At 41.7% G+C, this 24,618-nt stretch overlaps 1 protein-coding gene across 3 annotated transcripts in view; it reads right to left on the bottom strand.

Annotated features, from left to right (window-relative positions):
- Positions 1-24,618, bottom strand: part of CHUK (component of inhibitor of nuclear factor kappa B kinase complex) — a 1,226,492-nt gene that overhangs the window by 685,986 nt on the left and 515,888 nt on the right. For all 3 annotated transcript variants that reach the window (XM_044056797.1, XM_044056796.1, XM_044056798.1), the window contains exon 12: positions 15,053-15,155. In XM_044056797.1, coding sequence (XP_043912732.1) covers positions 15,053-15,155 — 103 coding nt within the window. The remainder of the gene's footprint in view (positions 1-15,052; positions 15,156-24,618) is intronic.

The raw sequence follows: 24,618 nt of genomic DNA, 5'->3' as shown, positions 1-24,618 counted from the left end.
TCTGATTTTGCCTAGCAGTGTTTTTTTTTAAAGGCAGAAAATAGGTAATCTAATCAATCATGAAGAAGATAAACTGCTCATTCTGTTGAATGTCTACAACCTTTTCCACACTGAATTACTTGCGTTTGGATAACCAGGACATTCAGTAGTGTTTTACCTCTATTTTCCTGTTCGGAAAGAGCACGTTTAGTTGAAAGACTAAAGATTGAATAAGAAGTACTATATAAACACAATGGATTAGCTGTTAAAAAACCTCCACATTCTTTGGAAAATGTAGCAACTGATAATTCTCTCACTAGAGATCTTTGTTGACAAAAAAAAAATCTTGAAAGAAGTTTCAACTTCGCTGAGTTAGCCAGCTTAAAAGGCAATAGCCAGCACTTCATTCACAAAATTTAAATCTTCAACAGGACAGAATACATATCCTGGTGGTCTTAAATGTACAACATATCTTAAAAAAGGCTTTCAATGCAAAATCCAACAAAGCTTTTGTAATGGCAGAAATATAGTCCTTGGACTATCTAATAAACAACTTAAATAATCCAGTAAATATGGAATCAAATAGGACTGAGTTTACAGAGTGCTGTGTATCTAGTAAATACATTATTTTCCTATTTGGCTTGATTGTAAAGTCTTGTAGGTCACTTGGCCTCTTAATATGTAAAGCATCTCAGAAGAGAACAACTTTCCATCAGTCATTACACAAAATCCTCCAGGCATTTAGATTTAGAATAATCATGAGTAGAGAATCATAAGATATGTACAGAGATGGGTTTAAAAATGTATGTTTTTTTCAGTAATTTCTGAACCAAGGGAAATACAGGAAAGGCAATGTACAGTCCGTGAACCAATGGAAATGAAAAGATATTATTATTTTAATATATGGGGAGAGAAGGTGAATGGCGAAACTTGAAACGCTGCCTACTGACTCCACTGTGCAGTGAAATGATAAAATGAGTTCACCCACCCACAGATGCAAGAGGCAAAGTAACTCTCTTCTCAGTCACCAATAATTTAGTGTTAGAGATTTGCTGAGGTTATCTGTCAAGGTGTTCAGTGGCATAAGAAGATCTACATCGGTGAAGTAATTAAGTGCTCAGTCCCATAAATAAAATGCTTCTCTGTACAGTGGACAAATATCAGTCCCTTCTTATTTGTTGTAATATAACTCACTTGTGTTTTATGTAATAATCAACAGAGTTCTGAGGCAAATATGTCTGAGTTCACTTAATGACAGAGTTATTGCTCTCCTTTTCTTCAAACAGATGGGCATTGAGTGTTGACAAGAAAACCAGGCAGCTGGGACTTTTGGGGGCTGCAGAGTGGCACAGCACACAGTACTCAGCTATCTACTGTTAGCCCTTGAGCCAGAAATACAGGACAGTTCAAGTAATATTGCTTCTAAATTTTTCTCCAGTGAAAATCTTCACTTTGCATAAAAAGAAACCTAAAATAAAAGTGCGAGCCTTACAGGTGCAGAGATTCCCATTCAGACTGCAATCTTCTTTAGCAGTGTTCGTATGAGAAATATGTGCAGCTGTTGTGATAGCTCTTGTGAAATGCGACTCTCAAGTGTTTTTGAGGGGGGGGACTCTATGGAACTAGCCCCTTATGATTACTTGTGGTATGCACCTGTCTGAAATTAAAAACTACAGAGTGGGAAAGCTTCACACTGTAAAACAAACTTCTTACTGTCTGACTAGGAGTCGATTTATACTGCTGGACCACGGGTCATGTACTGCTGCTTTGACTTTGTCTTGGATAATGTTTAGCTTACAGTTTCTGAGGAAAGATGTTTTCTTCAGCATTGTGGAATGGGATTGTAAAACATCTGCTTGACTGCATTAATGGTCTGCATATTTAGTTCTACATTAGTCAATATGTCCTGACTAGTTTGCCTAGAGACCGACTATTAACTGGAGTTTCCAGATTTTCCTCTTCTTCATCTACAAATACAATCTAAAAGCTGAAGCTACAACTACAGACCACAAGGAGGTATTTATATTACTGTATGCACATTTAGCTGTAGGCACCGCTATATCATTCTGCTAGATTGAGTTTTACCCTTACTACAGAACGGAAATGATCTAACAATTCTTACACAGCATCTTTTGTCTTTTGTAGACCTCCATTTAATACTATACTATGCATACTGAATAATTTCTTCCACTGACAACTTCTACAGAAGAGATATTTACCCTCTCTCCAAATGCACCCTCTGACTCAGGTTCCTTGTCAGAAGGGACCAAATAGAGACAATATAAGTACCAGTCCGACACAGCTGTAAGTAAAGTCTACAAAACTTTAATAAAAATAAGAAATAAAAGAGTAAGCACTTTCACTGTATATTCCTACTGCTTCTTCAGACTGAATACTACAGAACATCAGAGTTATTTAAATAGCACATCAATTAAGCACACAATGGTTAAAGTGCCAGTAAATAAAAACACAAACCTACATACCAGTGTCAATGTTTCATGGGTCTGGCTTTCAAAAAAGGTTTAAGAGAGAGTACCTAATTTGAGCCAGGTGCTTTATCAGAATGTAAAGATAAAATCCACTTCTGTTCAGCAAATTCAGTCCGGTTCCTAATGTCCGCCACTCTTAAACTCTCCGAAATGATCTCAAGCACAATCTAAAATGATCAGTCCCATAATTAATGACATGCTTAGCCAGGGCATTAGTTTCTTTCCTATTTTTGATGTCTCTTTGATGTTCTAAAATTTTATCTTTTAGCTGTCTATTGCTCATCTCAACATAAAAAGCTTGACATTTAATACAATAACTAAAGTAAACTATATTAGATGTCTTGCAATCAGCATAAAAAATTGTCTCCAATTTAAAATTTGTATCAGGATGCACATATTTGCAGCCCGTATGAATGAATTTACATGCTGTACAATTTCTACACTAAAAAGTTCCTTTCCTATCTGATATCTTCTCCTTATTACAGAGAAAGGTATTATAGCACAAGAGTATTCAGTGACTTGTTGTTCTTAAAAGAAAAATGTGGAACTGTGTCTATAACATCTTTTAGTTCATCTATGGTGCCAATTATAGCCCAATTCCTGTTAATAATGTCACAAACACTCTGTACATCCGAAGAATATGTTAGAGGAAATCTAATCACCTCTTGTCTATCTTTACCCTCAGTGGTTTCGGTAATAGCTCAAGCTGCCAAAATAGGGTCTACATTTAGTCTCTCTCTCTTTAAAAGCTTCTTTAATACACTCATTAAGATCTGCTTCTTTATACACTCTGTTGAGAAACTCCATGTTTAGGGACTCTAATGCTGCTATCAGTAGTTAATCATTATGAAGCCTCATAGTTCTATATACATGCCTCTTAATGACATTTCGAGGGACATGTCTCAGATGCATACTGCTTCTATGCAACAAGTTATTTTTCCTAGTAGGTGCCCTATAAATAGTTGTGACCATATGTGTTAGTTCTGCTTTATTGACCTTGACGTCAAGAAATTCAATTTCATCACATGAAAATTTATACGTAAACCTTAAAAAAACAGTTGATTGTTGTAAGTAATCTATAAATTCTACCAGACAGCCAGACAGTCTGCTGTCCCTTTCCATAGCAGAAAGACATCGTCCACAAATCTAGAATACCACAAAATATGATCAGAAAAGCCATCAACTTGTAGTAGTACATTCCTCTCCCATTGTACTAGTACCAGGCTGGTGTAGCTGTTGGCATAAGCTGTGCCCATATCTACACCAACCTTCTGTGCAAAAAATTGTTCTTCAAATAGGACCACATTTTTCTCCAATAGAAGTTCTAATAATGCATGCAATAATTAAAATTTAGCAGTGGAAAAACAATTGGTACACAAACTTCCTAATATTTTTTATGCCCCATTGATTAGGAATCACTGTAAAAAGTGATTATATATACATCATCACTAGGAGATATTCAGTATCTAGGTTGGAAGTAGCCACATACAACTTCTGCAAAAAGCTACTAGTGTCTTTCAAGACCATCTCTCATGTAAGTAAGGGGTGCAGTTTTTTCTGATTAAAAATCGAAACTGGCTCAGTCACCCAACCTTTCCCAGACACTATTGGACGCATGGGTGGGAGTGTTGGGTTTTTGTGTACCTTGAGTAAGCCATAGATAATTGGTACGAGGGGGTGCTTAACTTCAAATACTGAAACAGTTTCTCATCAATCATACCAGTCATTAACAAGTCAAATATATTTTTCTATAATCCCATTAACTATGGGCTTGGTAATGCAAGAATATGTAGTCTCATCACATAACAGTTTATCCATCTGTTATACAAACAAGTCCCTGTCCAAGATCACTATTCCACCGCCTTTGTCTGCCGGTCTAATCTGTATAGATTTCATGTCTCACAGTTCAGTTAAGGCAACATGCTTTTCTTTAGTCATGTTATGAAACCTGCTCTTTTTCTTACATTCAAACTCATCCCTTACCTGCTTTTCACATAACTCAACAAACATTTCTAGTCTTGCATTAGGTGGTGGAATAAATGTACTAGGTTTCTTAAAAGAGTCCAAATGATTATCGCTAGTATCTTTAAACATTGCTTTCAGTGTCAAAGTTCTACCAAAGAGTCTCAATTCAGTTAAAACATTCTGCTAGATTGAGTTTTACCCTTACTACAGAAAGTACAGTTGTGTACACTTACAATAAATGTAGATGTTCGATTGTATTCACTGTTGCAGTCATTACATTTGGATTATCTGCTTGCAGGTAGCCCTCAGTCGGCCTGATTAACAAAGTCTTGGGTCCTGCGTCGGTTGCTGTCCTTTCTTCCATGACGTCAGGTCATCAGGGGGTATAAAACATGCAGCCGACGCCATTACATCAGTTTTTCTTACCCCAGATGTCAGATGCCCCCCTACTGGGAAGAAATTAAATATAAAAGTACACAGATATACCTCCAATAAAAAAGCAACTACACCAAAAAGGCTTTTAAGCATAGTAAAGGAAAGTAGAGGCATAGCCAAAAGAAGTTAGGGGGCTGGAGGGAGGGTAACCAGGACTGCAACAGTGAATACAATCGAACATCTACATTTATGGTAAGTGTACACAACTGTACTATGTTCTTCATGTTTCACTGTTGCAGTCATTACATTTGGGTAGATTCCCAAAGCTATGGTTGGGAAGAGGAATTCAGATAGCATAAGGGACAACTATAAAGCCCTGCAAGACTGCAGTGGCAAAGCCAGCTCTGGATTTAGAGAAAATTGGCAAATGATAATGCTTGGTGAAAGTATGTACAGAACTCCAGGTAGTAGCTTCTAAGATGTCCCTGGTAGGGACGCCTCTGAGAAAGGCTGTAGAGGTAGATGCAGCCCTGGTGGAGAGAGGTCTGATCCCCTGGGGATAGGTTTTCCATGGTGCTTATAGCAGAAATGAATGCAATGGCTTATCCATTTAGAAATTTTTTGCTTTGAAATAGCCTTCCCCTCTGCCCCTGCAGCAAATGCCACCAGCAGTTGTTCAGATTTCCTTTGAGGTTTAGGCCTATCCAAGTAGAATCTAAATTGTCTGTGCACATCTAAGGAATGCAGTATCCATTCCCCTTTATTCTGTGGATTGGGAAAGAAGGCTGGAAAATGAATGGATTGATTAAGAGCCACACTGGATATCGCCTTAGGCATGAAGGATGGATTGGTTCTAAGGGACACCCTGTCCACATGAAAGATGATGAAAGGCTCCACTGCCATAAGGGCCTGTAATTCAGATACCCTTCTAGCTGAAGTGATTGCTAAAAGGAAAGCTGTTTTCCAAGAAAGAAATTTTAAGTCTGCAGTAGCAGCTGGCTCGAAAGGAGGTAGAATGAGTTTCTCCAAGACAAAGTTAAGGTCCCAGGCTGGGGTTGGAGCTCTCCTGGGTGGTCTTAAATTTGTGGCCCCTCTGAGGAACTGCTTGAGCAGTGGATGAGAGAAGAGGGGAGGTTCTGTGTTATAATGAGCTGAAATGGCTGAGGCATGAAATTTAATGGAGGAAAAAGACAGGCCCTTGTGAAGCATCTCAGTTAAGTATTGTAAAATCTAAGGTAAATTGGGTGCTGCTGTGCTCATCCCTTGAGATTGGTTCCAGGCACAGAATCTTTTCCATTTTTCAGCATAAGATTTTCTAGAACTAGGCCTCCTTGCCTCTAAAATGATAACCATCACAGGTTTGTTGAGGGATGGTAAAGGAGAGATTAAATAATTAGCCAGGCTGCAAGGTTCAGTGTTAGAAGCTGAGGGTGCAGAATCTGGTTCTCCTGCTGAGACGGCAGGGAAGGAGTCTGAGGCAGGATCCATGGCGATAACCATGACACACTGTGCAGGAGGGGGTACCAATGTTGGTGCGGCCAGTCTGGAGCAATCAAAATCATCCTTGGTTTGTCCTGTTTGATTTTTAGTAGTACTTTGGAGAGCAGATGCAGAGGGGGAAGGCATAGACTGATAGGTTTTTCCAGCTGAAGGACAGAGCATCCACTTTCTAGGCTTGTTTGTGGGGAGTCCTTCTGCCAAATTTGTCCATTTGGTAGTTCAGGGGAGAGGCAAACAGGTCTACATCTGGGCTCCCCCATTTGCTTGTCAACATGTTGAAAATCCTTGGTTCCAGTTTCCACTCGTGTGGGTCCATGAGGTTTCTGCTTAGTCCGTCTGCCAGTGCATTTAATTTTCCTGGCAGGAATTGAGCTTGTAGGTGCACTTGGTAGCTCAAGGCTGTGTTCCACAATGCCATGGCTAGTCTGCAGAGGGGGGTAAGAATGTGTACCCCCCTGCTTGTTTATGTACCACATAACAGTGGTGTTCTCCTTCTTTACCATTAATTGCCCTGGAAGAATGTGGTCCTTGAAGGCTGTCACAGCATTCTGTACAGCTAACATTTCTTTTTGATTGATATGCAGGTGCATTTGAGTCGGGTTCCATTTGCCCTGAATTCACTTCCCTGCCAGGTAAGCCCCCCATGCATAGTCTGATGTGTCTGTTGCTAGGGTTTGGGTGGCAGGGGGTGGTGTGAAAGGTAGTCCCTTGTTTTGCTGGCAAGCCTCTGCCCACCAAAAGAACTCCAGGCATAGGCAAGGTATGATGGGAATCATTGTTTCCAGGTCTTGAGAATGTTGACACCATAGGCTTTTTAGATACCACTGTAGTTTCCTCATATGCAGTCTTGCATATGGAATTAGAAGAATGCAGGAGGCCATGAACCCCAAGGCTTGCAGTATTTGTCTTGCAGATAGCAGGGTTTTTGTGGCCACATGTTTGAAGTAGTTTGTCAAATGAATTTGTTTCTCTGGCATGAGGTAAGCATCTGGGAAGTTGTATTCAAGCTTGCTCCCAGGAATATAATTTGTTGACAGGGTACCAGGTGTGATTTCTTTTTGTTTATGGTGTACCCCAGACAAGTTAGAACCCTTTGTACAAAGGCCAGATGATTCAAAAGTATGTCCTGGCTTTCTGCCTGAATTAGACAATTGTCCAGGTATGTGTATATTTCAATATTTCTTTGCCTGCAAAATGCAATAACTGGAGCTAGGCACTTTGTGAATACCCTGGGCACAGTAGATAAGCCAAAGGCAGTGCAGAGAACTGATAGGTTGTGTAGCCTGCTATGAAGTGTAGGTATGTTCTGCAAGATTCCCTGATTGGGATGTGCAGGTATGCTTCTTTTAAATCTAGTGCTGCCAACCAGGCATCTTTGCCTAGCACAGGAAGTAATTGGTGAAGAGTCAGCATCTTGAATTTTCGAATCTCCAAATAGGTGCTTAGAGTAGACAGGTCCAGGATAGGACACCATGAATTGTCTTTTCTGGGTACCAGGAAACGTCTCGAGTAGAAACCTTGTCCCTTTTCCTCTTCTGGTACCAGCTGAATAGCCCCCATGCTTAAGAGAGAAAGTACTTGTTTTTGGGCCTCTGTCCACTGATTTGGGGGTAGGTCTGGCCACCCACTTGGTGTTGTTGGCAAATTGTGGAAGTGAAATCTGTATACCTGGGACACTATATTTAAAACCCATTTGTCCTGGGTAATGAGTTCCCAATTCTTTGCATGAAGAGCAATCTTTCCTTCCAAAGGGGCAGTCAGTTGATAACTGCTTGAACATTTTAAAAGGAAGTCACTGAGACAGTTTACCATAGGGGGAAGTCTTACTATTCCCAGATTTGGAAGTGGGGGGCCCCACTGCTTAGTTGTGTGTGTCCCCTGGGACTGAAACCTGTTTTTTTTGCTGTGTCTGGGTTTGGCTTGAAAAGGCCTGGAAGGGGCTGGAAAGGACCAATTCTTAAACGCCAGTGCCTACTAAATCTATGAGGCCGAACTTGTAAAAAAATCTTTAACAGTTTGCATAGATTTAGCTTGATCTCCCATCTTTTTAAGAACTTCCTCAGCCTTGTTGCCAAACAGGTGGTCCTGATTTAAAGGAGCATCCAACAATTTAGCTTTAACATGATCAGGCAAAGATTGCTCTTTGAGCCAAGCATACCCTCGGAGCACAGACCCAGTAACAGCAGCCCTGCAAAAGGCCTCTAATGAATCAAAACCACATTGCAAAGTATGTTTTCCAACTTGTTCAGCAGAATGCATTAAATCCTTTAATTCTTTATTTTCTACACGTCAGGAATTAACAATTTTCTGTTTAAGCAGTCCAATAACATGTTGCTGATACTTTAACATATGAAACTGGCAGTTTAGAGCCCTAATGGCCAGGATTGTAGAAGTGTAAACCTTCTTACCCCATCTATCCAGCGACCTGGAGTCTCTATAAAGGGGTAGGATGTTTAGCAGTAGAAGCCTTAATGCCCTTGGGCCCCTGTGAAATAGTCTCTGGATCTGCAATAGGATTTTTAAACAGGAACTTGTGGGACTCAGGGACCCTGTAGTAGCGGTTAGGTTTTCTGGGAGCAGGAGGCAGGGAATCAGGAGTCGAACTAGATTCCGAAAAAGCATCATCAACAATGTCTAGTACAGGAGGAATAGCTAAAGGCCTATGCTGAGGTAGGAGAAGGAAATCCCTAAGCCTCTTTTTTAAATCAGAAAAATCCTGGCTTTCCCAGTGGAAATGCTCCCTTAGAGTATGTAAGGTTGCCCTAAAAGAAAAATCCTCAGGAGGGAAAGCAGAGGGAGTGGAGTCCTCTGCATCAGAATCTTCATAAGTAGATAAGGGCAAATCCATATCATCAGAATCAGAAAAAACAGAATCCTGATCAGAAGATTCATAATCAACTTCAGTCCTAGGCCTCTTAGAAGGGGGGGGGGTTGGCTACCCCTGATTAGAGTTATTAGATCTTCAGCCATTCTTATCATTTGTTTTTTAGGCATAGAGGCCTTAGCATGTGGCCTGGGCGTCGGTTTTTTAGGCATAGATCAAGATTTAGGCCTAAGTAAAGAAGGAGGCGTCAGTTTAATATGGAAGTCCATAGGCCTGAATACACCCTCAGAAGCCGGTGCCTGCACAGTGGCTCCGGACCCATCCAAGGTAGAGACATCCACGGGTTCCATAGTTGAAGCATCTTGTGGCATACCGGACTCCAAATGGGTCTCAGTAGAGGCCTGCGAATCAGAAGTAGCTGGTATCAGGGGCTGCAAAAGCACCTCACTGAGTACCGGCGAATTGGCGACGGGCTTAGGAGAAGCATCGTCGGCAGTTTTGGACCTCGGCGGCCTGTCTCTATCTTTATTTTTGCATTTTTTTGGAATCCCGGTAGTCAGATGGCTAACAGATGATATTTCTGGATAATTAAACTGACAAACGAAATATTTAGAGGCAAAAATATACAGACGATGGATAGTGCACTGATTAAATAAAGCACAAAACCAACAGCAAGGTACGTCATGGACAGGGCCTAGGCAAGGAATACAGTTCGAATGAAAATCTTTATGAGGTATTTGCGTTCCACATGTAATGCAGTTATTAACTTTTACTGACATCGGTAAGGAGCAAGAAAAAGTTACCCCAACGGGGTACCTCGCTTTAGTTGAAGACTTCGGTTCTGAACCTTGAAAACGAAAATTTCAGGAGTCTGCCAACCAGCACTTGCGAACTGCTTCTGCTTCGGACACTGCATGGCAAGAAAGACTGATGTAATGGTGTTGGCTGCATGCTTTATACCCCTGATGACTTGACGTCATGGAAGAAGGGACAGCAACCAACGCAGGACCCAAGACTTTGTTAATCAGGCAGACTGAGGGCTACCTGCAAGCAGATAACCCAAATGTAATAAATGCAACAGTGAAACATGAAGAACATCTGAAATGATCTAACAATTCTTACACAGCATCTTTTGTCTTTTGTAGACCTCCATTTAATACCGTACTATGCATACTGAATAATTTCTTCCACTGAAGACTTCTACAGAAGAGATATTTACCCTCTCTCCAAATGCACCCTCTTGACTCAGGGTCCTTGTCAGGAGGACAAACACAGCAACAGCTGCTACTTTCTTTCCATGGTCAAAGAACCAGATATAAACATATTGCTGCAATATCTGCTTTCATGCTCCTGAATAAATACTGCCAAGTCTGATGGTGTCCTATTTTGTGGCTGAATGCCTCTGACACAACCGATGTATGCACCACAAAAGCTAATCTATGAGGAGACCTTCTGTAGTGAATAACTGTTGAGATTTCCTCTTCTAGCATTCCAAGCTCAACAATTCAGAATCTTCTTCTGTTCCCATACTTGACATGCATCTCTGACCAGCCCTTGCTGTGATGTTACATGATAACTAACTGTTCTTCTTCTAATATCAGTATTACAATTGTGACTAGAGAGACAAAACATAATTCTCAGCACTGCCGGCTACACTGACTTTGTCCAGGGTACAGTATTGTACAGGAAAACCATGCAACAAGATTTTAATCTAGGACTCAGAATGATGCTAACTTTGCCACTATTTCAAAGCTATAATCACATACGGTAGTTATGTCCTTTTTTTCAGAAGCAAAAGATATATATATATATAAAATGTGTGTATATGTTTATCTGGCACATGTGCACAGTGAAGGAGATGCATATTGCTGAAGGATGTCTGTTTGCTTTTAAAGAACCAAGATGTTGTTGTTGCCTTTCGGCTTTTCCCGGTTAGGCGTCGCCACAGCGGAACTCCGGTCTGCTAATGACTGGCAGTATATTTTCAAGGTGCCGAGTTGCCAGGTCGACGCACAACCTTCAACGAAGGCACACCCATTCACACATGTCTTTCGGAACACCACTCGACCCATGGGGAGGACATGCAGACTCCACACAGAAGGCACTCCCCGCACACTAGCTGAGAATCGAACGGGAGAACCTCTTGCTGTGAGACAACAACGCTACCTCTGCACCACCGCGGATTGTTTTAAAGAACCAAGATATTTTCATCAAATACAAAGCCATAATGTGCATCACTGCAGTGAAAGTGAAATTTGATAGTAATTTTCAGTTCTTTCTGAACTTTCCAGTTCTTGAGTTCATGCCAAGCTAGAGTTTCCACTGTGTGACACCTTAAACCTTTTGTATTAAAAGCACAATTCTTACACAGCATGAAATAATACAAGTGAAACATCTGATGTCCTTAAAGGGTCATCTGCATAAAACCCCTGTGCCTCTAATACAAGAGGTTTAAGGTATCTCACACAGTGGAAACTCCAGCTTGGCTAGATGTTCCTTTTAGTTTTTACTAATCAGTTTGTCTCTGTGACCTTTTCTTGAACTCATTGGATATCTAGCTATGTTTCCACATAGTCTTCACATCTTAGAGATTTGGTGTATTCTGCTGTCTGCACTGCTGCTTCTTTTGCAAGTCTGTTTGTGAAAGATGCAAATGTTTCACAAACATGGAAGCTTCAGCCGTGGCGAGTGCGTGCACACACACACACACACACACACACACACACACACACACACACACACACACACACACACACACACACACAAACACACACACACAAACACACAAATACAAAGCAATCGATACAAACATATCCACCACATTCTACACCAACCTGCACTAAAATGTCTTATGTTGAGAGTGTAAAATAATCCTTGTCGACGTCTCCTAGACCAATGAAGATTAGGTACTGGGGAAAATCCAATGCACATCATCTTCAAGAACACTTTACACAAAGAGTTACCAAGAGTTATTCACTGCAGAAGTCCTCCTCAGTTACCTGTCTGATGGTAAAAGAAAATGGCTGGGAATCCACCACGAAAGGATATACACAGCCACTGTAACCCTTCTCCCCATCGTGGAAATGATACAAACAGTCTGCAACTATGAAGCATGAACTGGTGATGTATACCCAAAGTAAGAAGTGTTCTTTCTCATTTACATTCTGATTCCAAGAAATAAAAAATGCTACTTAAATGGACCGTTATAAGAACAGTTCTGAAACCATTATATATGAAAATGTGAGATAACTGTAAAAGACAAATCTAAACACACCCACAAAAAAAAAAAAAAAAAAACAGCACAGGAACGAGTGTGCATGAAATAAAACACCCCAGGCACAAACTAAAAAAGAAGTTTCCCCAAGTTTAAGTCAGCTTCTTCAGTTTACATGTTGGTACATACCTCAACCTGGCAAAGGCATTTGAAATCATTCACCACTGGGCATTACAGAGAAACTAATCAAACTGAATGTAAACCCCTACTTAACCTATGAAACCATTCACCACTTGGGCATTATAGATAAACTAATCAAAATGAATGTAAACCCTTATTTAATTAACTGGACAGATATCTGTCTGAAAGACAGACACCAACAAATCAGGACTGGTGGAACACTCAGCAAAAAAGATCTGTAATTGGGGGGGGGGGGGTCCCCCATAGGTTCAGTAATATGACTATTTCTGTCTGGTATGTAACTCTGAAATCAAAGTGGATATCAAGGATCCTTGTCTGACCAAACTTGCTGATGATTAACTGGCAACTAGTAACTCTCCAGTGAACTCCCAGATCCTAATGGAAGAACTGGCATTCACAAACAAATGGTGCCATGACCACAGTTTAAAATTAAATGGAGAAAAATATAGTGCCATGTACTTTGGGGCAAACATGAGCATCCATGCACCAACCACATAAATGGTTCACCTCTCAAAACCAATACAGGTATGAAGGACATGGGTACTTTTGTAGATAATGAACTTTCCTACAATCATCATGCACCTACGGCTGTTCTTCTACCTGCCAAGTTGATTACCAAAGGTACATCTTCTAGGTTAAAACATGCTATCATCACTTTTTACTCCTCTCAAAGTGTAATGGGCAAGTAAATATATCAAATTTCAAAACTAACCATAACATCAGTACATAATTTTAAAAGGTACATCTTCCTGTACCTCCAGACACGGGGACTACATCCGCACATCCCTGCTAGCTAAACATAATTAATCCAAGACTTGTGTATTTCAAAATAAGGGTAATATTTTAAGGCACTGCTACCTCAAACTTACTACATTTACCAAATACACAATTTTAGCCTCACTGTTCCTCCTCAGAAATGAGTTCCTTAGAATTTCAACAAGAACCTTGTGCACTAGACCATTCCCAAACCAAAATATTTACAATAGATACAACCATCCCTCAGACCTATATCAAATTTCCCCTTGCTCTGCAACTGGCCATTATATTTCATCTAAGGAAAGTTCTGCTCATGAACAAACTGCAGATAGCTTTCTTAGCTACTTCTTTTCACTTTGCATTTACTACGGATGCCAGGTCTTTTAGGGAAAACGAGGAACTGACCATGGGTCATATGTGGCCGTTCTTTATTACACTAATCTGGATACAAGGGTTGGGCCAAAAAACAGTTCTGCAATGGCACACCCCAAACATGGTTCAGGTCTAGGAACAAAAAAATCATGCTCACAAGAAGATTCTAAAATGACCTCTCACTGCTTTAGAAGCTGCAGGGTCTCAATGACTCTGAAGCTTCATCCATTACAGAAAACATGGCCTCACTATTGGGCCATCCTTCCTGCTCCATAAGGAGCCTAACTGAGAGGAAGCCCCAAGTCCATCAACTCCCAAAGATGAACACTGTACATAGGCTTGTAAGGTGGCCATCCAAGTGGGGTTGTGCACAGCCCTATGTATTCCAAAGGCAGCATGCAAGGAGAAGAGGACTGCACCCATGACTGCAGACCCCAAAAAGAGTATATCAACTGTATGAACTTCCTCACCTCAGTAATTTATAGTGTTAGTTCATTATATGACTCTCTACATGGGTCATCTAGTTTGAATAGTCGGACGAGGAGGTTATATGAAAAGTAGTCTCACCTGAGTATCCCTGATTTTCAACTAGATGACTCACCATGATGATGCTGGACTGATTTCAGGCTCAAGCTGACCAGGTATGAGAGATGTACTGACAGCTCTCCTGGATACATCCCAAAGGGTGTGGGCCCATGTTGCACCTCTTCCAAGTGTCAGATCAAATCAGTTGCTGAAACAGAGGACCAGAATGGAGTTTAACATCTATTTGTTGGGGATGAACTACATCCTTGCAAGACCCAGGAAACCATCGACTGCAAGGATCTAACTCTAACAGCCATAGGTCCCAATTAGTCCTCCATACAGAATTTCAAGGGAAACTCTGGCCTGCCTGCAGGGCACAAAGAAGAACCTTCACCACCAGTCCCATGAACAGCTTCCTTTCACTTCTTCTTGAATTTAGAAACATAAGTAAAGAAAAGGACATGAGAACAATCCATCCTTTTACCAACAACAGCAAACACCAACAGCTAAACTGAGTGAACACCAAAAACAGAAATAGTGGCACAAGTGGCAAGTGAGTCTTTGTAACGGCATGTCATTGCACTATGCATCATTACGGGTACTGTTTGTCCTCAAGTGTGGGAAGTTTTGGAAAACATGCTGAATGCTGACAGGTGGACAAGATAAACCCCAACCTGAAAACACATAAAAGAATTTATGATTGGATAATTCTGTATGGAGAATACTGGTTGAGAAAAACTCACTTGTAGAACAGTATTAATTCCAAATACTATACTGTATGCTACTGTAGCATCCTGTATGGAAATCTGCCACTGCTCTGTAACTTTATTTAAATACTGATCACACACTTACCAATGTAGTTTACATGTTCTGGCAGGCTTCTTGAGGCAAATGGGCCATCGTAAACAGTTTTGCTTTTGTCAAATAAATAAACCATATAGCCATCCCAGCCTCTCTGTTAAAAAAAAAAAAGATATCTATATCAATGGTTTATGAAACCAAGCAGAAATCAAAACGCAAAAGAAAAAAAAAAATAACAGCAAGTTCTGCATTAGCGCTTATTTTCAACTTCTAAATCTTCATTGCTCAGTTGTCACCTTCTTCACCTCTCAAATCTCACATCTATCAGAACACCAAAAATTAGTCAAATGTTGCATATGTGCACAAATTCTGCCAGAAAATAGCAAATTTGAGCTCAGTCAGCACAGATGTTTAAGGTTATGCAATGTTAACAAGCTGCTTCCTGTGGTCCAGAATTAACTTCTGTCAGACACCATTTGCTTATTTTGTAGCTCTGAACAAGACACTTAACCAGATATCAAACCTTCAAGGGTTTCCTCCTGCATGGGTATAAAATTAGGACACTTCCTCCTCTTTAATGTCACTGTTTTTCTCTGAAGCTCATGTACTCAAGGGTGTGCATACCCACTGCTAGTAAGTGAAATGATGTCACACACAGCACCAAGCACCAATGGCGGCTATTTTGTTACAATCTCAGAGGGAACATGTTCCTTCACCTGTTGAAATAAACTAGGAAGAAATGTTATTTGTAACATGGATGCACTTTGTTGATGGGGCATTACATGCATGCTATGAAAAAGAACTTCAGTAGATGACAGGAGAATGGAATGCAAAAAGTACAGTTTTGTACCTACCATAAATGTAGATGTTAGAGTGTTCACACTGCTGCAGTCATCATACTTATATAAAGTCCAGCTAGTTCAGAGGGGATGGGGGGAGGGTAACCTGGACTGTAGCAGTGTGAACACGCTAACATCTACATTTATGGTAGGTACAAAACTGTACTATGTTCATCGTGTTACACTGCTGCAGTCATCACACTTGGGTTGAATCCCAAAGCGAAGGATAGGTGGTGGAACTAAACAGGGTTTGGAGAGGCTAGTAGGCCCTGCAGAACTGCAGTGGCAAAGCCAGCTCTGGTTTTAGAATATAGAGGTAAGTGATAGTGCTTGGTGAAGGTGTGCACTGAACTCCAAGTTGCAGCCTCCAAAATATCCTTGGTTGGTACCCCTCTGAGGAAGGCTGTTGATGTTGCTGTAGCCCTGGTGGAATGGGGCCGGATGTTACCAGGCACAGATTTCCCATGGTGTGTGTAGCAGAAAAATGTCCTATCCATTTTGAAATGGTTTGTTTTGAGATAGCTTTTCTGTGAGATCCTGCAACATAGGATACAAAGAGCTGGTCAGATTTTCTGAAAGCCTTAGTTTTATCCAAGTAGTAACGTAATTGCCTGTGAATGTCCAAACAGTGTGGGAGCCTTTCCCCTTTGTTCTGGGGGTTTGGATAAAAGGTGGGCAAATGAATGGTTTGGTTTAGGGCCACACTGGATACCACCTTTGGCATAAAGGAAGGGTTAGTTCGTAAAGAGACTCTGTCTTGATGAAAAATGATGAAAGGCTCCACTGCCATTAGGGCCTGTAGTTCTGAGACTCTTCGTGCTGAAGTTATTGCTAGCAGCAGGGCAGTTTTCCATGACAGGAACTGTAGATCAGCTGTGAAAGCTGGTTCAAAGGACGGAAGTGTAAGCTTTTCCAAACAAAGTTGAGATCCCAAGTTGGTATTGGTGCTCTCCGGGGTGGTCTTATGTTCTTAGCCCCTCTGAGGAACTGTCTTAGTAATGGATGTGAAAATATAGGAGGATCCATGTTGTATTGAGCTGAAATAGCTGAGGCGTGGATCTTAATAGATGAGAAGGAAAGTCCTTTGTGCAACATCTCAGTTAAATATTGAAGAACCTGAGGAATATTTGAGACAAGGGGATTTTGGCCTTTAGCCTGGTTCCAGGCGCAGACCTTTCCATTTGTCTGAATAGACTTTCCTGGTGCTGGGCCTCCTGGCCTCCAGAATGACGTCCATCACAGCTTTAGAGAAAAGTGTTGACTGGTTGTTTAGGCAATTTGCCATGCAGCCAGATTTAAAGTCTTGAGCTGGCTGTGTAGAATCTGATTGTTTTGCTGAGTAAGCAGGTAAGGAATTGTAGGTAAAATCCATGGTGGGCCTTGAGCCATGTTCCTTAGTATTGGATACCAGTGTTGGTGTGGCCAGTCTGGAGCAATTAAATGAGTATCATTTGTGGCCTCTCTAATCGGTCTTTCAGCAGCACCTTTTCCAGAAGAGGCAGTGGAGGAAAGGCATACACTGTCAATGTTTTCCAACTGAATGAGAGGGCGTCCACTTTCCAAGCTAGTGTGTAGTATGTCCTTGTGCAGAATTTCCGTAGTTGGTAGTTTTGGGGGGAAGCAAACAGATCTATGTCTGGGCTCCCCCATTTTTGAGTTATCATTGCGAATACTTGTGGATCTAGTTTCCACTCGTGAGGATCTGTGATGTTTCTGCTTAGATCATCTGCCAGTGTGTTTTTCTTTCCTGGCAGGAATTGTGCTTGTAGTTGAACTTGGTAGGTCAGTGCTGTATTCCACAAGGTCATTGCTTGTCTGCATAGGGGGTAGGAGTGTGTGCCCCCTTGCTTGTTTATGTACCACATCACTGTGGTGTTGTCAGTCTTTATTAGGAGTTGTCCTGGATGTAGGAGGTCCTTGAAAGCTGTTAGGGCATTTTGTACAGCTAGCATCTCTTTTTGATTGATATGTACATGCCTTTGGTATGCAGACCATTTGCCCTGAATACACTGTCCTGCCATGTGTGCTCCCCAGGCATAATCCGATGCATCTGTTGTTATAGTTTGCCTGGCTGTGGGTAAGGTAAAAGGCTGACCCTTGTTGAGGTGACATGCCTGAGCCCACCATAGAAACTCCTACTGAAGGCAGGGAATGAGTGGAATTATTGTTTCCAAGTGTGGCTGTGTTGGGTCCGTACACTTTTCAGATACCATTGTAATTTCCTCATATGCAGTTTTGCAAATAGTATTAGTAGTATGTAAGATGCCATGAATCCCAAGACCTGCAGAATTTTTCTTGCAGGGAGTTGGGTCTTTGTTGCCATCATTTTGAAGTATTGAGTCAGTTGTCCTTGCTTGTCTGGCATGAGATAAGCCATCTGGGCCATTGTATTTAAGCCAGCACCCAGGAATATTATGTTTTGTGAGGGCACTAGTTTTGACTTCTTTTCGTTTACTGTGTACCCTAGGCAACTTAGTAGGTTTTTGACAAATGCCAGATGCTTTAATAGACTGTCCTTGCTTTCTGCTTGAATAAGGCAGTCGTCCAGGTATGGATATATTTGAATCCCTTTGTCTGCAGTAGGCAATTACTGGTGCCAGGCATTTTGTGAAGACCTTGGGTGCAGTAGATAAGCCAAAGGGCAGTGCAGAGAATTGGTAATGGGTTGAACCTGCAATAAATCAGAGGTATCTTGATAGGGACATGCAGGTATGCCTCCTTGAGGTCCAACGTTACTAGCCAAGCCTTCTTGCCCAGCATGGGAAGAAGTTGCTGCAGTGTTAGCATCTTGAATTTGGGTACTTCCAGGTATGTGTTTAGAATTGAGAGGTTCAGAATGGGTCTTCAGGCTTTGTCCTTTCGGGGAACTAGAAACAGTCTTGAGTAAAAAAAATTGTCCTTGCTCCTGTGTAGGAACCTGTTGAATGGCTCATGTCCATGAGAGCTGAAATTTGCTTTTGAACCTCTGCCCATTGATTTGGTGGCAGGTTTAGCATTCCTTTTATCCTTGGCAAAGTGTGAAAGTGCAATTTGTATCCTTGAGATACAATATTTAGGACCCATTTGCCTTTTGTGATGATGTGCCAATTGTCTGCAAAAAGTGCTAGATTTCCCCCCTGTCAAGAGGGTTTTGCTTGGTAGTCTGAGGGGTAAGTCATTGTGTTTGTCTTCTGGTAGTTTGAGACCTGTCTTCTCCTCCTTTTTGGGTTGTGGCACTCCATTGTCGTGGCTGTTAAGAGCCTTGTGGCTGGCCTCTGCCTCTTGGGCGTCTGTATCTGCCCCTCTGTGGTCTGGCAGAAGCTGGAAAGGACCATATTTGGTTGGCTAATTTATGCTGAAACGAGGGGGCTGAACCTGTATGAAATCCTTGACCGTCTGAATAGATTTTGCCTTATCCTCCATTTTCTTTAAAACCTCTTCTGCTTTTACACCAAATAAAACATCCTGCTGTAAGGGTGCATCCAGTAACTTTGCTTTAACATGATCAGGTAAAGTTTGTTCTTTTAACCAAGCATGCCTACGTATGACAGACCATGTCACTGCTGCTCTACAAGAAGCATCCAATGAATCAAATCCACATTGCAAAGTATGTTTTCCCACTTGTTCAGCTGAATGCAACAAATCTTGCATTTCCTTGTAATCTGGCTAGTCTGTATGTGCGAGCATTTTTTGTTTTAATTGAGACATCAAATATTGTTGATATTTCAGCATGTGAAACTGACAATTTAAGGCCCTCATAGCTAGAGTAGCTGAGGTATATACTTTCTTTCCCCATCTGTCTAGTGCTCTAGAATCCCTTTCGGAGGGCACAGGATTTTTAGCAATAGAGGCCTTAACCCCTTTGGGACCCTGGGAAATGGTTTCTGGGTCAGCAACAGGGCTTTTATACAGGAATTTGTGTGAGTCAGGGACTCTGTAGTATCTGGTTTGGCTGGTGCTGGAGGTAGTGAATCTAGGTTAAGGCTAGATTCTGAATAAACATCATCCACAATATCTAACACAGGTGGAATAGCAAGTGGTCTGTGCTGGGGTAGTAAAAGGAACTCTCGGAGCCTTTTCTTAGAATCAGAGTAATCCTGGTCTTCCCAGTGGAAATGTTCCCTCATAGTATGTAAGGTTTCCCCAAAAGAGTAGCCTTCTGGGGGAGATGCAGAAGGGATAGACTCTTCAGCATCAGAATCTTCATAAGGGGAAAAGGAATATTTCTGTTCCTCAGAAGAGTCTGAGGAAATTGAAACCTGGTCAGAGGAAGCGTAGTCCTCCTCCTGCCTTGGCCTTTTATCAGGAGGTGGATGGGAACCTTTGATTAGGGTAATTAAGTCTTCAGCCATCTTAAGCATCTGTTTCTTAGGCATGGGGCCTTGCACTAGAGACTGCCGTACAGTCTTCTTTGTTTTTAAAGGAGTTTTCGGTTTTGCATAGGATTTAACAGTGAGTGTAGTCGGTCTAAAGACATCTTCTGCAACTGAAGGCATTTCAACTGCACCGGAATCTCCTTCAGGTATGGAGCCGGAAGGGCCTAAAGGTAAAGGTTGTTGAGGCCTAGCAATCTCCGCTTGTGAATCGGATATCGCCTGGGGTTATAAATCAGCGGTTGTCAGGGGCTGCGTAGGCGCCTCACTGAAAACCGGAGAAACGGCGACTGGCCTAGCAGAGGCCTCAGAGTCCGGTTTGGATTTCGGCTGCCTGTCCTTATCTTTGCATTTTTTATGCATTCCGGTCGTCGGTTGGTCCGACGGCATGGTATAATTAAATTTCCTACCAAAATAATGTCGGGCGAAATCAAACTGACGTTTAATAGTTTGTTTATTAAACCTAGCACAAAACCGACAACATGTGATGTCGTGGTCTGGGCCTAGGCAAGGAATACAATAAGAATGAAAGTCCTTATGAGGTATTTGCTTCCCACAAGAAATGCAATTGTTAACTTTTTCTGACATCGGACTGAGGCAAGAAAAGGTTACCCAACGGGGTACGTAGCTTTATGAAGACTTCGGTCTGAAATTCAATTTGAAAATCTCAGGAGTCAGCCGACCGGCACTTGCGAACTGCTTCTGCTTCGGGCACCGCGCGGCAAGCAAGACTGAAGAAAATGGCGTCGGATGCATCTTATATACCCCTGGCGCATTGACATCAGGGAAGAAGCGACAGCAACCAACGCCGGACCAAGATTTTGGAACTTGGGCCGACTGCGGAACCGCCTGACGGCAGGATAACCTAAGTGTGATGACTGCAGCAGAGTAACATGATGAACATCTGAAGGTACACAGTATGAAACTGAGTACAGATAAGAAGGTTGTAATAGCAGCATAAGGGGGAAATCAGAAGAAGCAGAGAAACAGAGAGAAGGGAAAACGATGGAACAAGTTAGTAGCTTCAAGTATCCCAGGAAGGGTGGTTGAGGAGAAGGGAAATCTGAATAAGGATGTCAAAGCTAAAATCAGAGGGGCTGCCATCAACTGACACCGAGTTATCAGGGGTAGTGTGTGACAGAATGCCAAAGAAGCTGAAAAGTAAGGTGCACAAAACAGTGGTGCAACCACAGTACTACTGTATGGTACAGAAACTTGGACAATAAAGGCAGATCAGATGAGGAAGCTAGAAGTGATGGAGATGAATTACCTGAGATGGGTAGTAGGATGCTCACTGTAGGACAAAGAAATGATGACATCAGAGCAGTAGCCCAATTAGCGCCAACTGCAGAAAAGGTCAAACAGAATAGATTATGGTGGTTTGGGCACATATGCAGAAAAGCAGAAGACAATCTAGTGAAGAAGATTTCAGACAGATGGGAAGAAGGCAAGAGAAACAGATGACATCCAGCAAACAGATCAGATTATGTGAAAGAAGATCTGCAACAATCAGGAATGAATGTTGAAGATGGCAAGGAGAAAGTCATTGAATCAAGAAAGATGGTGACTGTTCATGTGATATCCTACCCCATGTAATAAAAATGGGAAAAAGGGATTGATGAAGATGATACTTACCTATAACTTATAAGAAACTCAAACAGCACCAGCCACTTGAGGCATCTGCTGTCCAGACAAAGGGAGAAAGCAGGAGGGTAATAAGAACACAAGTGAGAGTGTCTCTTCACAAATCAGCTAATATAGCCAAAATTCATCCCTTCTCAAGGGATTCTTCAGTGGGTCTATGCTTGCGATGAATCCCAAGCAGAAAAAAAAAATAGGAGGCAGGGACCAAAAGAGTCGAAGAGTTGGTTAAAAGACTGCAATGCAAAGCAATTAAGTACAAGATGCCTGACCAATTAAGTGCAAAGACAGGAAAGTGAATGGACCAGATTAAGGGAAACTGAAATCATTCAACTTAATGATCAGACTGCATCTCCACACTCACTCACATTTACAAGTAGCAGAAATTAGGTTCTTCTGTAGGGTTGCCAAGCCACTCTTAAAAGCATGTAGAGAAGCTCGGCAAATCAGGAGACTTTTCGAAGTAGAGCTTCATTTCTTCTGCAATAACACAGGCCAGCTGAAGTGATCTAAGCTTCACTGCTATGGCAGTATATCACTCAACTATTGCAGACAGAACAATGGAGCGATGTTGCTATTATTTTGCTAGACCCATTCCTTGAATGCAAAGAAATCTGTAACTGTTTTCAGTTAAAATCATTTGAAAAAGGTGAAGGTTTTCTAGGAACTGGGTTAAGGTATTAATGATTGATACAATTTACATGGATCCAGTCCAGATGATTGAATTTTTTAAATGTCGAAACCCATATGGTCGAGACCATATGTTTGACATTTGAAAAAGTTGAGCAATGAGGAAACAAAACAGTGTGTTTGCATGGTGACATTATATGCACCAACTCCAAGATTGCACTACATTGGGGAAAAGGGCACATTCCTTAATCCCCACTGTACCACGATCTCCTTATAAACTGTTCAACTTTTTAAAAAGGTGATCATTTGGTGTCAACCAAATGAATTGCAACATTTTAATTTTAAAAATTCAGTCATCTGAACTACACCAGTTTACAGATGTGGCTAAACATAGGCATGTCCTCAGAGTTGAGCACTTAATTTCAACACAACTGGTGTAACAATTATATTCTTCCAAAAATTTACTCGGTTTTGGTATAATTGACTGGCCCCAAAAGGGACTGGACCAGTTGGACAGGAAAACAAGAAAAATGCTTCATGCTTATCCGATGACACTCGTTCTGAAGAAGGTATGGGACTCCTCGAAATGTATTACATGTATAGATCTGTAATTCTAGGTCTGCATACATATCTGCTGATCTCATCAGATCCAAACATAATGAACGTTTTGAAACATGAAGAAAACAAATCTAAGTGGGCTTCCTTGCTTAGTTTAGCATAAGAATATTGGTGTCAAGCGAGAATGGAAACCAGATCAGATGTAGACAGAAATCAGGCAGCAACTGAATGTGCCAAAAATAAACAGAAAGAATATAAGGAGAAAGATCAGATGAGAAGGCAAGAAATGTGGAAAAGGCAAAAATATAGCTGCAAGTACAGAAAAAGAAAAGTTGTGTAAAATCTTACTATAACCATAGATCTCTTTCTCTTCCATGTTGCAGTAGTCTACATATGGGTTTACTCCTCTTGTCTCGCGTACGTTCAGCCAGTATACAAAAGTTTTCAGTCCCTCTGAGGTGCATGGGACGTCTGACTTTGGTGAGAGTAACATGGGCCATAAAAGTGACAACTGCACGCACCAGCCCCAAGAACTGAGTGCCCCAGTCAGAGCCAGTCCTAATGAGGGCATTGCCAATCCTATGCCACCCAGAAAGGGAAATGCGGTCTAACAGGAGGGTGGGAAGGAATACTGCAACATGGGAGAGATGGACATCTATGGTTATGGTAAGATTTTACAAAACTTTTCTATGTCCTTCTATTCCAATGTCGCAGTATTCTACATATGGGTGCATGCCAAAACTCACTGTGACTGGAGAGGTGGTCTAAAGGCAGACTCCAGGAATCCATGAAGGATAGCCCTGGTAAACCATGCCCTGGATCTAGAAATGTGGTCTAATTTGTAGTGTTTGGTAAAGGTGTGAACTGAAGACCAAGTAGCTGCCTCTAGAATAGTAGAGGTGTCCAGACCCTTAAAGAAGGCTCCTAAAGAGGCCATAGCTCTGGTGGAGTGTGCTTTAACTGCACCTTGCAAAGGTTTACCATGGAGCTGGTAGCAGAAGGTGATGACCTTGGAGATCCAGGCAGATGTGCTCTGTTTGGATACTGCCTCCCCCAGGGCTCTAGGGTGTAAGGATAGGAAAAGTTTGTCAGCCTGTCTAATGGACTTGGTTTTATGCAGGTAAAACCCGAGTTGTCAGTGCACATCCAGGGAGTGCAGTACTCTCTCACTATTTCCTGTGGGTTGGGGAAGAAGGCAGGGAGGTGTGTATGGCCTGGTTAAGGGACAGGTCATTCACTACCTTGGGCATGAAGGATGGGTTAATTATAATAGTAACCATTTCCTTGTGGAAGACTATAAAAGGGGGAATAGCCATAAGGGCTTGTAGCTCTGATACTCTTCTGGTTGTCAAGGCCACTAGCCGTACAGTATTCCAAGTGCAATGTTTTGGAGAAGCTTTATCTGCTGGCTCAAAGGGAGTGTGTGTAAGCTTTTCAAGAATGTAGCCAAGATCCCAAGGAGGAGGAGACTGTTTCCATGGAGGTCCGAGATGAAGTACTCTGTTAAGGAAGAGCTCAGAAGGAAGTTTGGATGCTAGCTGGGGATCCAGGGGAAGGCATGCTGAAATTGCAGACAAATGAGTTTTGATGGGAGGAA

Source organism: Protopterus annectens, chromosome 14.part0, assembly GCF_019279795.1.
Source record: "Protopterus annectens isolate FY-2018-M chromosome 14.part0, PAN1.0, whole genome shotgun sequence".
Taxonomy (NCBI): Eukaryota; Metazoa; Chordata; order Ceratodontiformes; family Protopteridae; genus Protopterus; species Protopterus annectens.
The sequence above is the reverse complement of the archived record's forward strand: the minus strand, read 5'-3'. Positions and strand labels throughout refer to the sequence as shown.